Source organism: Heterocephalus glaber, unplaced genomic scaffold, assembly GCF_053883595.1.
Source record: "Heterocephalus glaber isolate CG9 unplaced genomic scaffold, H.glaber_assembly_v1.0 deba00000621, whole genome shotgun sequence".
NCBI classification, from domain to species: Eukaryota; Metazoa; Chordata; class Mammalia; order Rodentia; family Bathyergidae; genus Heterocephalus; species Heterocephalus glaber.
Window position 1 is genome coordinate 27,321,247 of NW_028258153.1, and position 15,423 is coordinate 27,336,669.

General features: G+C 41.8%; 1 protein-coding gene across 2 annotated transcripts in view; it reads left to right on the plus strand.

Annotated features, from left to right (window-relative positions):
* The first annotated feature begins 1,230 nt into the window (after nucleotides 1-1,230).
* The window catches only part of Trim24 (tripartite motif containing 24), a 109,059-nt gene continuing 94,866 nt past the window's right edge, over nucleotides 1,231-15,423 (plus strand). For both annotated transcript variants that reach the window (XM_087205904.1, XM_087205905.1), the window contains exon 1: nucleotides 1,231-1,726. In XM_087205904.1, coding sequence (XP_087062030.1) covers nucleotides 1,360-1,726 — 367 coding nt within the window. In that variant the 5' untranslated portion in view covers nucleotides 1,231-1,359. The remainder of the gene's footprint in view (nucleotides 1,727-15,423) is intronic.

Genomic DNA, 15,423 nt, shown 5'->3' on the forward strand with positions numbered 1-15,423 from the left:
CTTTTATCCATTAAAAAAAAAAGCTTCCTTTAAAAATTAATTTCAGGGGCCGGGGGTTTAGCTCAGTGCTTCTGGCGCCTGCCTCACAAGCACAAGGTCCCGAGTTCAATCCCCAGTACCAAAAAAAAAAAAAATTAATTTCAACTGAGCTAGACTGCACTTGTCTGTAATCCTAGGTACTGTGGAGGCTGAGGCAGGATGGCAGGTTCGAGGCCAGCCTGGGAAAATTAAAAACTTTTTTTTTTTTTTTGGTACCAGGGATCGAACTCGGGTCCTTGTGCTTGCACAGCAGGTGGCGAAACCACTGAGTTAAATCCCCGGCCCAAAACTTTTTTGGGGGGGGCGGGGGTACCGAGGTAGAAACTTTTTTTAAAAAAAAATCTTTTTTAAAGGGGTCTTGGAATGTAGCTTGGCACCTCTTGGGTTTAATGACTTGGAGGGAAAAAATAATTTAAAAGTTAATTTCGATGACAGCCTGAGCTACATAATGAGTTCAAGGCCAGCCTGTGTTCATTGGGGAAATTCTTTAAAAATTTCCAACTTGCAAGAGTCTTTCCTCCTTATTCTTCACATTCACTCATTCAGCAAGAAAATGAATGCATTCAGGTCTCCATAGCATCTCTCACACAAAAAGTCCCTGATTGCTCCACCCGGTCCCCCATGGACACACCCACCAAATTTTCTGCTCTGACAGGACCCGGTCTGTAATAGAAAAACCAGAGTTTTTAGAACAGTTAATTAACGGCGTTGAGTAGCAAGGTGGAGCCCCGCCCCATGGGAGGGGCTATGCCTAGCGGCCCAATTAGGTGTCGGGTCGTTAACAAATGAATTCTTTATCTTCTCAGAAGACCGCAACACACACAAAGGCCCAATCAGAGGCCGCGGTTCTAGGCGGCCGGAGAGGCGGGGCTGAGCCGGCACCTCCTTCCTTCCCGCCTCCCGCCGGGGCCGTCCGGTCCTCACGGACTTCGGGACGCCCCGCCCCCGGACAGGCGCCGCGGCTATTGGGCGGTGCGCTCCCGGCCGCCGCAGCGGTTGCTGGGCGAGGGAGGGTGGGGGCGGGGATTATGGGGCGGGGCCTGCGGGAAAGGCGGGGAGGCGAGCGCGCGCAGGGCGGATTCAGCGAGCGCCGCGGCGGTTGGCGAAGCGGCCCGGGCGCGTCCTGCGCGGTGCGGGAACTGTCGCCGCTGACAGAGTCCCTGCTTCCGGCCGCGCCACCCGGGAGGCGGGTCCCCGGGCCACAGGAGGCTTCTTCCGCGCGGCTCTGCTTTGCTCCTCGCTTGCTCGTCCGCTGCGCGGCCTCTGAGGAGGAGGCGGCGGCGGCGGAGGTCGCGGGGGGCGGCGGCGCGGGCCAGGACAATGGAGGTGGCTGTGGAGAAAGCGGCGGCTCCGGCGGCGGCCGCCGGGGGGCCCTCGGCGGCGGCGGCGGCGGTGGCGGCGCCGAGCGGGGAGAACGAGGCCGAGAGCCGGCAGGGCCCCGACTCGGAGCGCGGCGGCGAGGCGTCCCGGCTCAACCTGTTGGACACTTGCGCCGTGTGCCACCAGAACATCCAGAGCCGCGCACCCAAGCTGCTGCCCTGTCTGCACTCCTTCTGCCAGCGCTGCCTGCCCGCGCCGCACCGCTACCTCATGCTGCCGGCGCCCATGCTCGGCGCGGCCGACTCCGCGCCGCCGCTGTTGGCTCCCGGCTCGCCGGTCGGTGGCTCCTCGCCCTTCGCCGCGCAAGGTGAGCGGGGCCGGAGCCGCGAGGGGACCCACGCCTGTGTTTCCGCCGCCGCCCGGGGCTTGCGCGGGGGAGGGGCGGGAGGCTCCGAGTCGCGGCCGAGTCGCCAGCGGGGACAGGGACGGGGACATGGAGGGGTACCTGCGCCGCGCCAGGCAACTTCACGCGCCCGCGGACTCCGCTGCGGTCCGCTGCCTGCGCTCTGCCCCGTCCAAATCCGGACGACCCTCCCGTCCGTGCCCGCGGTGCTCCTTTGGGCTGAGCTGGGGAAGGAGCCGCGGAGATGAGCGATGGAGACTTTGCTTCATGATTGATTGCAGATTGGACGCCGTCTGTTTCCTATCGCGTGTTTTGGGGGCTTTGCCTTAATGAGTTTCCAGTCCTCTTCTCCCCCTCTGCTGGGGACAAAGGAATTGAGAGACGGTGATTTTTGTTGTTGTTGTTTGTTTGCTTCTTTTTAAGGCTTTTAATTTGAGACGATAAAGGGTTGAAAGAAATAGAACAAAGTGATTCGCAAGTGCTTGTATTCCCTGCTTGCTTGTATTTTGTAGGCAGCGGTTGAAAGTTAACAGTGCTCTTTTGTGTTGTTACTGGATAATGAGACTTTTTGACAGGTTGTTCTCATTGGTAACGTTAACAAGTTTGAAACATTAAAAGTTAGTTAAAGTCAGCATAGCAATTGTGTCTAGGAGAACGCTTGAGTTTTTAAAAATGTTTAATGCATATATTTGAGCACGTCCTTTTAAGAAATAGAAAGTGGAAACTCGTTAATTTTTAATATATACTTTTTAGAGAGAATGAATTAAGTGGGTAGTACACTAAATAATTATATTAGGTCATAGCATGTATAAAGTTGATATTTTAAATAGATTGTGGCCTTAGAGGCATCTATTTAACTATATTTTAGGAGCAGTCTTCGTTGTGGGAGACGCCTTTCAATAGGCCTCTCATTTGCCAGAGAGATACTGCCTGCTCTTTGTTTCTGTTTTGTCAAGAATGTTGTATGAGGAACAGCTTTGGAAGAAAGGCTTCCACCACAGCAAAGGGCAGGCGCCTATACTGTCCAGTATAATAAAGATTATGTCTCCCTCTGGAGCCAAAGCGTAGACATGCTTATTGCCCACCATAAAAACATTAGGATTCCCCAAGCTCAGGATTCCTCTGTGTAACACTGCCTGCACAGCCGTGAGCAGCTTTTTTTACTTTGTCCTGTGGGCCCTGGGAAGCAGTGCAGTACTCTTGATGCTTTGGCTTATGTTATTGCTTTAAGTGGCAAACTTCTCGTTTCGTTTCTCTGTACCCTCCCCCCTTTTTTTTTTGAGACAGGGTCTCACTATGTAGTCCAGTCTGGACTTGAACTCGGAGTTACAGGCATGCCACCCAGTTCATAGTCTCACTGTCTGTTACCATTCCTGAAACTGGTAGGCTACTTTGTTAGCTTGCAAGTAGGGTAAAATCTCAGACCTTTTGCATTAGCTTGCTGTTTAGTGACCCACCTGTTGGAAAATTAGTACAAAAGTGAAACTTAAACCTTCTTTTACACGTGTGTAGTGTTGGGGATTAAAGCCAGGGTTTACAACCAAGCAATGCTCTACCACTGAACTGCACCCCCAGCCTAAACCTTAGTTCTTAAATTGGGGGGGGGGTGGAAATTAAACTCCAGGCGAGGCACCCAATAAGCACACACTCCAGCCCCAGTCGTTTGAGCTGCAGCCTCAGCCGTTTAAAAAAAAAATTTCCCAGCCCTTTTAATTTTTTGTTTTGAGACAGATTAGCAGCTAAATTGTCTAGGCCTCCAAAGCAGCTGGGATTACAGGCTTGTACCACTACTTACTGCGAGAAGTTATTAATTCCTAAATACATTTTAAGGTTGTGTGTGTGTATGTGTGTGTGTTTTTACACAAGTGTCCCCTTGGTGTCTGCTGTGGTTTGATCCCAAGATCTCCACAGTTAGCAAAATCTGGATGCTTAAAGTCTTATAGAATGACCTAATATCTGTATTTGTATAAAACCTATGCACTGCATGCCTGTAGACCTAGGCAGGATAATCCCTGCTAGTTTGAGGCCAGCCTGAACTACATAGTGAGATCTCATTCATTCATTCATTCATTCATAAATACTATGCACAACCTCCCTTAAACTTTAAGTCATGCTCTCTAATCTCAGCATGTGAGAGGTTGAGGCAGGAGGATTAGCACAAGTTTAAGGCCAGCCAGGACTACGTAGTTAAAGGCCAGGCTGAACTACAAAGTGAGACACTGTCTCGACAACAGCCAGAGAGAGGTAAATGCTATTAAATAGTTTAATTGTTGAAGGAATAATAAAAAAGTCTGCATGTTCAGCACAAGTAATAATTTCCGCCCTCAATATTTTCCACCTGCAATCGGTTCAATCTATAGAAGCCCATTCCACAGGGCCCACTATATATCTATATCAATATAGATATATATATATTTTGGTACCAGGGATCGAACTCAGGACCTTGAGCTTGTGAGCCAGGCATGATGCCACTGAGCTAAATCCTCGGCCCCCCACTATTAATATTATAAATCAGACTGGTGACCTATTAAGATTTTAATTTTGTGTAATTCTAGAAATAAGATTATGTACCTAACCATGACATTTGGATCTGAATGAACAGAAACATGGATCGATCATAAAAGCTCTGAGATGAGTTTGTGATAAGGAAATAATGTGCAACAAGGCAGGCCTTTGCCTTTTCCGCCCCCTCCCTCCATGTTTTTGCCATAAAATGTTCTGTTCAAGAAATGTAGCAAGGACAAGGTCCTGAGTTCGAGCCCGTGTACCCCCCCAAAAAAGAAGAAAACTATAACTAGTTGTGCTGTACTATGTTCCTGTCCAATGTATCAAAGTGTTCTGTTCATACAATGTAACTACCTGCTGCCCATGTTTCTACCTAAAGTTTCAAGAATGTACTGTTAACTCTGGCCATCCACTTCAATGAGCATGCTCACCTGGTAGGTGTGCTCATCCCCCTACCCCATAGATCTCTATATAAGGTTGCTATGATTTTGGGCTTAGAATTCAGAGTGCTAAAACTCTTGTAAGCCAGCCAGTTTAATAAAGCTCAGTTTTTCTCCACCTCTTCGAGTGACTTTCCCTGGAGCTGTAACACAGAGCTGTAACACTTGGCTGTAACCCTGAGCTGTCTCACTTTCTCACAACATTTGGAGTTCCAAACTTTTGTGTAATTGCAGTCTCTGAATTTGTGTGTGTGTGTGTGTGTGTGTGTGTGTGTGTGTGTGTGTCTTAAAATCAAGAATTAAAGGCCGGTCGTGGTGGCGCACACCTGTAGTCCCAGCACTTGGATTGCTGTGGACTACATAATGAGTTCAAGGACTCCCTAAACTACATAGGGATACTCTGTCTCAAAAACAACAACAAAAAGCCCCCAAAGAATTAAAGGAAATTTAAATTAGAAGGTAGTCTTTTTATTTTCATATCAAGAAAGAGAAAGGCTTTCAGAAATTACACTTAAGCACTTGGGAGGCTGAGGCAAGACAGTCACCATGAGTTTAGACCAGCCTGAGCTACACTGCAAGACTTGTCACATACACAAAAAAAAACCAAAAAAAAAACCCTTAAAAATGCACCTCTACCAAAAGTTTGGGGTTATTTTTATTTTTTTAACCTTTGGGGTTTTTTTTTGGTACTAGGAATCGAACTCAGGACCTTGTGCTTGCAAGGCAGGCGCAGTGCCACTGAGCTAAATCCCTGGCCCTATTTGGTATTTTGAGCCAGGGTCTCACTATATAGTCCCCACTGTCCTTGAACTCCTGGTGATACTTCTGCCTTAGCCTCCCAAGTGCTGGGATCACAGGTGTGTGCCACCACACCCAGCTGGAGGTATTTTTAATAAATTAAAAACTATCCTGAGTCTTGTCTTGATTTGACTATTTTCTCCCTTCATCTCTTGCGTACTTATTTTGTTGTTGTTTTTTTGTTTTTGCAGTACTGGGGATCGAACTAAAGACCTTGCACTTGCCAGGCAGGTGCAGACCCACTGAGCCAAATCCCCAGCTCTCTTGCATACTTATTTTAATACTAGCTGAAGCAGAAGTTTAAACAATACATTTCCTAACTAAATGGTTCACTGATTCACTTGATAGTCGCTGCCATTCTTTTTTTATTCTTCTAAGGAAGTGGTACATGTAGGCAGTATGTTTCACACAGCATCCATAAGGGTAAGCAGGTAGAGATGGAGAATCAGGCATCTGAGGGTAGAACAATGGGGACTGACCAGGAGTGAAAGGGAGGGCCGATACTGCTTATGTCCAGCCAACTGTTCTGTGTGGGTACACCAGTGTGTAGGATCTTGTTTTAGTAATAACTCTGAAGCCTGGATTTTTGTATTAAGTTTCTTAATTATTAGATTTGGCAAGTAATTAAAAAAATATATATATATACACATATGTATATACACACACACATATATATACCGTAAGCCAAACAAAATGGATTTTTAGCAGTTTATACTCCTTTTTAAACTCAGTAAAAGTTTTTAAATTTTAGCACTACTAGAATCATTTCTTGTACTTGTTAAGAATGTAGATATCTGCACCCCCCTTCTAGATAGCTAGATTTTATCTAATCTGGCATAGTTTTGTGATTCTAGAGTAGTAAAATACAGTATTAAGCCCTATTTCTTTAACTCAAGGAGTGCTACATTCCTGTATTCCTTTTTTGTTGGAATATAATAACTGACTTTAAAGGAGGAGAGGTTTAATTTGGCTCAGAGTTTCAGGAGATTCAGTCTGTGCTATCAGCTTTAAGTATATGTGCTGCTGAAGCGAGCACTGCTCATCGGCTCTAAGGCAGAAACATGACAGCAGGTTTCATGGCAGCCAGGAAGCAGAAGAGGGTAACAGAAAAAGGGGTGAGGGACTAGATATGGACCCCAAAGGTCCCTCCTCTGTGTGACCCACAGTGACGCAACAGCTAATACCCCTGGGTGGTTCCCAAAGCCCATCGAGTTGACACCCACTCTGACTGCAAGAATTTTAAAATACAGTTGACCATAAGAGAATTCTTTAGAAAATTAGGTCAAAACTCAAGACTTGTAATGCTAGTTTTTTGTTTCTTTGTTTTGCTTTGTTTTGGTACCTCGGATCGAACTCAGGACCTTGTGCTTGGGAGGCAGTCGGGGTGCCACTGAGCTAAATCCCCGGTCCTGTATAATGGTAGTTTTATATACCCTCAGACTGTTTCCCTTTTTATAAAGTACTCTTGGCACCCCCTTTGCTATCCTAAATGGAATTCATAAAAAAAAACCTTCCTAATACTTTTCCTAAGAAAATCAACATTATTAATGTAAAGAAAATAAAACAACAGAGAAGGTTTAACTTGTTAGTGCTTAGAAACAATTGTTAGCCATCTAGCCTCCATTGAGAACATTTGTCTAAAATCTTTAATAACCATAAGGTAAAGTTGGATGACTGCCTCAGTTGAGACTTAATCAAGTGTGACCTCTACCGAGAATAGAGGTGAAAGTTTAGAAATTGAGGAGTTAAGAACAAACCCATCTTTTGGAAATATTTTAACATTCATTGTGCCGTATCCTGTGGGGGTGACATACTAGTCAACCAGTGTAACAAGCTCTTAAGAGTGTGTTTTTGTTTCTTGTTATAGTTCCCAGACGTGATCTTGCAATATATACAGTTCATGCTGGCCTTAAACTTGCCGTGATCCTCCTTCTTCAGTCTCTGGACTGTTGGAATTACAGGTGTGCCACCATGCACACCTGGCTTTAGAGCTGTTTTTTGGAGGGTTTTTTGTTTGTTTTTTTGGTGCCAGGGATCTAACTCTGGTCCTTGCGCTTGCGAAGCAGGTGGTGGAACCACTGAGTTAAATCCCCGGCCCTTTAGAGCCATTTTTAAGGAATACTGATGAGAACATTCTTTTAAAAGCAAATGACATTTGTTAAGGGAGAGTAAAATATAAGAATTCATCGGTTCCCCAAGACTGACTTCTGCAAGGCTGAAAATTGAACCCAGCCTCCATGCATGCTATAGTGCTCTACCACTGAGCTGCACCTCCAGCATCCTTCCAGACTTGTTTGTATTAAGTGGCAGTCTGCAACATACTCTGTGAGCCAACTTTTGAGTTTTGTTTTGTTTTGTTTTGTTTTTGGCAGAGCAGTATAAATCATCTTATGACTACAAGATTTAATGCAAAGAATTAATAGTACTGTATTTAAGATAGAGCTGTATTTCTGTGTCGGTTCTAGACAATTTGTTTATCCATTTGCCTGTTGATGGAAGTTTGGACAGTTGTTCTCCATTATGGGTGATTTCACTCAACTGCAATCTGAAAATATTAATATGAATTGATGTTTAAAATTATGTGCTGTTCGGAGTAGCATGGAGAAATGTGGTTCCATACTGCCAAGGATATGAATCATCCTTTTGTCCTGCATATATGCTATATAATGCCACCCACCCATTAGTCACTTAGTATCCCTCTTAGTTAACAGATTGGCTGTCCTTGTATCACAGGACTTGTATTTAACCTTTAAGTAGTAGTAGCCTAATGCTACATTGTAATGCGTACATTATTCATGTCACTTCGTCTTGTGATATGGGCATTGTACCATCTTATATCACAAGGGTGAGAATGGTACAATAAGATTTTGAGAGAGACAAAATTCACATAACTTATTTTAGTATATTGCAATTGTTTTATTTCATTATTGGTTATTGTGCCTAATTTATAAATTTAAAATGTATCATAGATGGGTATTATAAGAAATACTACCAATAATTCAGTACTGTTCTTGGTTTTGGGCAGCCACTGGGTTAGATTGGAAGATATCCCCTATATATAGGTAAAGACTAATGTATAGATGCTTAGAGACGAGTCTTTGTGTGCATGTTTTCATTTCTTTGGGTAAATACTTAGAATTGGAATTTCTTGTTTCAGAGGTAAATATATGTTAACACTGGTGTACTGTTTTACATTTCCTGTAGTTCCTCCAGAGTGGTGCTGGGGATATACATGTTTGGAATACTGTAGCTTTTTTTAAATGAAATTTGAAATTGGACAATTTTATTTTTTTGCTCTTTGAAATCATTTGCATTTTTTTCCTAAATTTTAGAATCATTATTTTATTGCTCACCTTTTTTTTTGTACTGGGGATCAAACTGAGGACTTTGCACCTGCCAGGTAGGCGCAATACCACTGAGCTAAATCCCTGTCCCTAGAATCATTGTTTTAATTTCTGCATAGATTGGATTGTATTGAATCTGGATACTAATTTGGGGATGATGATCTAAACAATATTCTCTTTTCCCTTCAGTGAAAATGTTTTATCTCTAGATCTTTAATTTCTGTCTGCACTGTCTTATGATTTTCATTGTAGCAGTTTGCACAATTTTTAAGTTTATTTTAAAGTATTTTATAATGTTTAATGATTTGGAAATGGTATTTAAAAAATTTTATTTCCGATTGTTGTTAGTATATTGAAATGCCATTATTGATTGTATCTCATTATCTTGCTAAATCCAATTACTAAATGCAACAGTTTATGTCGTATGTTGCTGAATTCAATTATTAAACCTAATAGTTGCTTTTCCTTACAATTTTCTATGTAGACTATAGGGAAATGGCTTTAACTTATTGCACTATCTAGCACCTCCACTAAAATATTGACTAGAAGTTGGATTTCAGTATTAAATGAGAGCTGTCCTTGCCTTATTTCTGATTTTGGAGGAAAACATTTAATTATTCATCATTAGTATGTAAGCACTTAAGTTTTGTTAATATACTTTTCGCAGTTTTTTTTCCTTTTTCCTCAGTGCTGGGGACCAAATGCAGGGCTTCACACAGGCTAAGCAAGACCCCTCCCTACTACTGAGCTATATCCCCAGGTCAGCTCAATTTTTTGTTTTTGTTTTTGTTTTTTGGTACCAGGGATTGAACTCGGGTCCTTGCGCTTGCAAGGCACACCACAGAACCACTGAACTAAATCCCCAGCTTTTGTTTTGTTTTTGGGATGCAGTCTGTTTATGTTGTCCAGGCTGGCCTTGAATGCACAATCCTCCTACCTCAACTTGCTGAGGATCTGGATTTATGGGTGACTGCCACTGCATGAGGTTTAATTTTTTGTAGATACTCATTATCAAAATGAAGTCCCCTGTTACTGGTAGGCTGAGAATTTTTATCATGATTGATGAATTTTGTTAAATGCTTTGTGAAATGATCATATAAGTTTTGTCTTTTTTCTTTCCTGTTAATGTATAAAGTACATTGATCTTCAGATGTTGAACCAGTCTTGCATTCTCGACGTGCATACTTCACTAGGTCTTGGTATGTATGGTGTGTGTGTGTGTTTGTGTGTTGTGGTTTTTTTTTTTTTTTTTTTTGCGCGCTACTGGAGATTAAACTGAGGGCCCTCACACTAAGTTGCATTCCTCAACCCCCGACTCCACTCCTCTTTGAAAATGTTTTTGTTTTGAGACAGGTTCTCATTAAGTTGCCCAGCCAGACTGAGACTTGCAACTCTTACTTTAGCCTTTGAGAATGCTGGAATTTCAAGCATAGCCACTATGCCCAGCTGTATTATCCTTTTTGCATACTTCCAGGTTTGATTTGATAATATTTTAAGAATTTTCTTTTATGTGTGAGGAATATTGGTTATATAGTATACTTGAATCTTTTTCTGATTTTGGTATGAAGGTACATTGGCCACACAATATAGAGTATTTTCTCCATCTCTATTTTCTGAAAGAGTTTTTATGAAACTCTTTGACAGAAATAACCAGCGAAGCTACCTGTATTTTCTTTGTGGGAAGGTTTGTTTTCTTTTTTTTTTTTCCTGGTACCAGGGATCCAATACAGGACCTTGCTCTTGTGAGGCAGCCATAGTGCCACTGAGCTAAATCCCTGGTCTGGGAAGGGGTTTTTGGGGGTTTTTTTTTTGGTACTGGGGATCAAACTCAGGTCCTTGCGCTTGCACAGCAAGCAGCGAAACCACTGAGCTAAATTCCCGGGTCTCCGTTAAGGTTTTTGATTAGGAATTCATACCTTAATACAGGGCTCTTTTTTTTTTTCTTTTTGGTACCAGGGATGAAACTCGGGACCTTGCAATTGCAAGGCAGGTGGGAGAACCACTGAGCTAAATCCCGGTCCTTAATACAGGGCTCTTAATTTTCTATTCTCAAATCCATTTTGGTAGATTAGTTGGAGGAAATCATTTATTGTTCATCTAATTGTTAAATTTATTGACATAAATTTGCTCACAATATTCCATCATCCTTTTACTATCTTTAAGACCTGAGTGAAATCTGTTTTTGCTTTATTTGTAATTCACGTTTCTTTTTTTCTTAGTTACTGTTACTAGACACTTATCAACTAACTTTTGGTGGTGTTTTTATTGTTTCTGTCATGCCCCACACACACACACCAGGGATTGAATTCAGGACCTTGTGCTTGCAAGACAGACATGGCGCCAAGCTAAATCCCCAGCCCTGTTTGTGTTTTAAATGTACTTTGTTTTCCTCTAATCATTTGTGTTTGTTGCCCAAAACAAATTTTGTGTTGTATCTTCATTAATACTCCATTAAAAATAATTTTAAACTTTTCTTGTGATTTCTTCTGTGGCTTATGTGCCGGTTGCTTAGAAATACATTAATTTATAAGTATATGGATGATTTTTCTAGATAGCTTATTCCATTATAGCCAGAAAAACATACTCTATAAGACTTTTTGAGCATTTATTGAGACATTTTGTGAACTAGCATATTGTCTGTTTTAGTGACTTTTCTATGTGCATTTGAAAAGACTTTTAAGTTCTCAGTTACTGTCCTGTAAATGTCATAGAATTGTACAGATAGATAGATAGATAGATAGATAGATAGATAGATACATAGATACATAGATGAGGGTTTTTTTTTTTAACTTTTGGAGACAAGATCTCACTGTGTAGGTCAGGCTTGCCTTGAACTCAGAGCAATTCTCCTCCCTTAACCTTCCAAGTGCTGAGATCACAGGTGTGCACCACTATACCCAGCCTACGTATGTGTATTTTTTGAGGTCGACTTCTGCCAGTAGTGGAAAGAAGAATGTTAACAGTTTGAATCATGATTGTCAGTTATTTATTCAGCTAGTTTTTGCTCTATTTTGAGGCTTTGTCTTACTGATCAATTGATCAGTAAGTCTCGCTGTGTATTATGAGATGCCCTTTGTCTCATACTGCTTTGTCATCAAGTCTTTGTTTGATACTGAAGTAGCTATGCCAGTTTTCTTATCCATTTGTTTGAATAGTATATTTTTCTATGCTTTTCCTTTTAACCTACATATTTAAATGTGTCTTGTAAATAGCTTATCTTGTTGTCTTGCCTTTTCATCCAGGCTGTCAATTTTTGCTTTTAATTGTGGAATCCTCTTACATTTTAAGTAATTGGTATGGTTAGGTGAAGACCACCATCTTTTTGTTTGCTCTTTGTTCGTCGTTGGCCTCCAGTATCTTTGCTCCAGCAGCTGCTCCTTGGGTAACTTCCCATAGTCCTGATCTGCACATACTGGGGAGCTTTCGGCCAAGGACTTGGCAAACCTACATAGACTACTGGCACTCTTTCTCTTTAGTTTCCTTCCCCGCTGCTTTCCCCTATCTGTCTGGTTCACACGCCAAATTCTTACTTGCTCCTTAGCTGTGTTTTGCTTTGGCTGTAACTACCTGATCATAGTCAGAAAATAGTCCCCACTTAGACCATAAAGACATTTGGGGGGCTCACCTGAATTTCCCTTTTCATAGAAGTAACACTAATGCCCTGTCTATTGTATAGTGCTTAAAAAGTTACCCTTGAAGAACTGTTTTTCCCACTTACAGTTTAGCTTTCTCAGTGGCAGTTCATGGGAGGAAAGAAAGTGTCTCAATACTAGTTACTGTGTCCAAGTGGGAAGTTGATGTCAGAGGACTGTTTTTTTGTTTTGTTTTGTTTTTTTGGTACTGGGGATCAAACTTGGGACCTTGTGCTTGCGAGGCAGGTGGCAGAACCACTGAGCTAAATCCCTAGCCCCTAGGACTGTTTTTCAATTGTATTGTGTCTTTAAAATTTTTATATACCCAAATACAAGTAATTTGCCACCTTTGGTTCTTAGATCTCTAGATTTCACTTTTTCAATTTTTCTTAGAGACTGCACCAAATTAAACTATCATCTAGATGCATAATCTCAAACCTCTTACTGAACCTTGACTCCTTTCTCAAATTTTCCTGCTGCATTAAATATACACTATAATCCATTGAGATGAGGGAAAATATTGGAATTTCTTTTCAGATATTAACCTGTAAGATCTTAATGTAGATTGTAACAGTTAAATGGATAAGCATGTCAAATGGCTATGTATATACTATGAGAAATATCCCGAGAGTAGGAGTCCAGGGGGCCACAAGCCCATACAGTAGTAGCTTTGTGTGGGTTGGAAAATGCCTTTTCGAAATATGTAGCACCAACCTCTAAATGCCTTAGGAAGTGGATTGTGAACTGTTTTGACACCCATTTTCCCCAAGTCAGGCAGTGCCTTGTACTGTATACCCTTTTACTGTATACCTTACATTTTTGGGGGTGGGGTACCGGGGATCAAACTTGTGACCTTGAATTTTCGAGGCAGGTGGCAGAACCACTGAGCTAAGTCCCCGGCCCTTGTATACCCTACCAAACTGCTGCCATGAAGATAATGGCATTTCTGTACTGCAGATCCTATTTAAACAATAGGGACCCCCATCTCAAAAATTGCAATATGTAACTTACATGTGCTTGATAGGTAGGTTTATGGATCTTATGTTTCTAACTAAAAGAACTGTGAAAAGACTGAAGATTATAGCAGTCTATTAGCAGGCCTCTGGCATAAAATTTCTAATCTCAATTCCCAGGGAAGTCCCATTTGGATGCTGCTTACAAAAGCCCCTCAGTTTCAGCACCCTGGGAAATCCTTAAGTTACAGCTTTTAGGACACATGTATAATAGTTGTAGAAAATGGTCCCAAATCCCAGTTAATGGCATACAGATGCTGTAATTCTATGTAAGCTTATAGTCATGGTTGGGTGCTCATGGCCTGGCCCCCCACCAGTTTTGAATAATACGAAAGACAGCCCAGAGAAACCAAGGCTGCTCATTTGAGTGAAATTTTTGTTGTTGTTGTTGTTGTTGTTTTGGTACAGGGGATTGAACTCGGGACCTTGCGCTTGGGCAAGTGGCAGAACCACTGAGCTAAATCCCCATCCCTCCAAGGCTGCTCATTTGATAACTTCCCAGTGTTGTGTAAATGGGTATATACTGTCATTCTTGGAACTGGAATATGAAATTTGGTGGCAAGGAGATGTTGTTCTATAGAGAGGTACAAACATTGCTGTCCATTTTATCAACTGTATGGAGTTGGTGGAGTTGTAATTTTCCACCAGCCTTGAATTATTTCAGTCTTTGAAGTCTTACTTGCAGCTGTGATAAAGATAGTATTCATTTGGAAGCATGAGAGTGGCAGAGCCTGCATTTTACAGGCCCTTATCAATCTTACTGCAAGGTTAACATTAGTAATTATCTAACCAGATCTAAGATGAGATGGTCTAAAATTAACAAGACAATTGAAATTGATTGATATCCTTTATCATGAACTATGCATTGAATATTTTGTATCTTTGATCACAATTAACATTCCATTTAAAAGTATGCATTTCGTTTTGATTTTATTCTGTAAAAGTGCCTTATGTTTATATATTATGTACCAGATGTACTAGTACTATAGTATAGGTAGTGTAAGTATATATAATATATGTGGAGTGTGTACTTAAATATTTGTGTTTAAAGTGACATAGAATCATTTGAATTGCCTCCGTGTTTTGTTGTGTGGGTGGTTTTGTTTTGACATAGTCTTTTCAAATCTGTTTATTTTTTTGAGTGGTGCTGGGGATTGAACCTGGGCCTTGCATATGCCAGGCAACTGTTCTATGAAGTTCCACTGAACTTCATTTCCAGCCCCTCATATCCTCATATGAAATTGTAAAACTACCTATTTCTCAGAAAACTTTCTTCCAACAGTTCGTAAGTATTCTTACTATATTACAACAAATTGTAAAGAAAAATGTCATCTATAGTGATGAGAAATAACTACCAGAGGATCTTTATTTTACTTTGATGATGGGTGAAATATTTTGCTTGGCATGCCTTAATTGCACATATACAGCATGAAGCATAACAGGAAGAGAGCCTTTTGTACCCAAGATTCCTAGAGTGTGTGTGCCTTTGTATTGGTGCATGTTCACTTAATGTTTCTTCCTGTGCTTGATCTTCTAGACCTTACTTGTTTGCCCTGTGACTTAACTTGTTCTCACTAATCTCTTTTTGGAGGGGTGGGGGGTTGCCAGGGATTGAACTCAGGACCTTGGCGCTTGCGAGGCAGGTGCCGGAACCACTGAGCTAAATTCCCGGCTCTCTCACTAAACTTTTCTGCCCAGTTTTCCAGCCATGTTTTGGTATTAAGTTCTCCCATGTCTCTGGCTCTTCCTTCTTTTTTTTTGATACCTGAGATTGAACTCGGGACCTTGTTCTTGCGAGGCAGGCGGCAGAATCACTGAGCTAAATCCTTGGCCCCGGCCCTTGCTTTTTGGTCTTATTCTTCTGCTCTCTTCTTTTATGCTGGTTAACAAAGTGAGGAAATCACCTAGGATAGTGTCTACTGTGCTGTA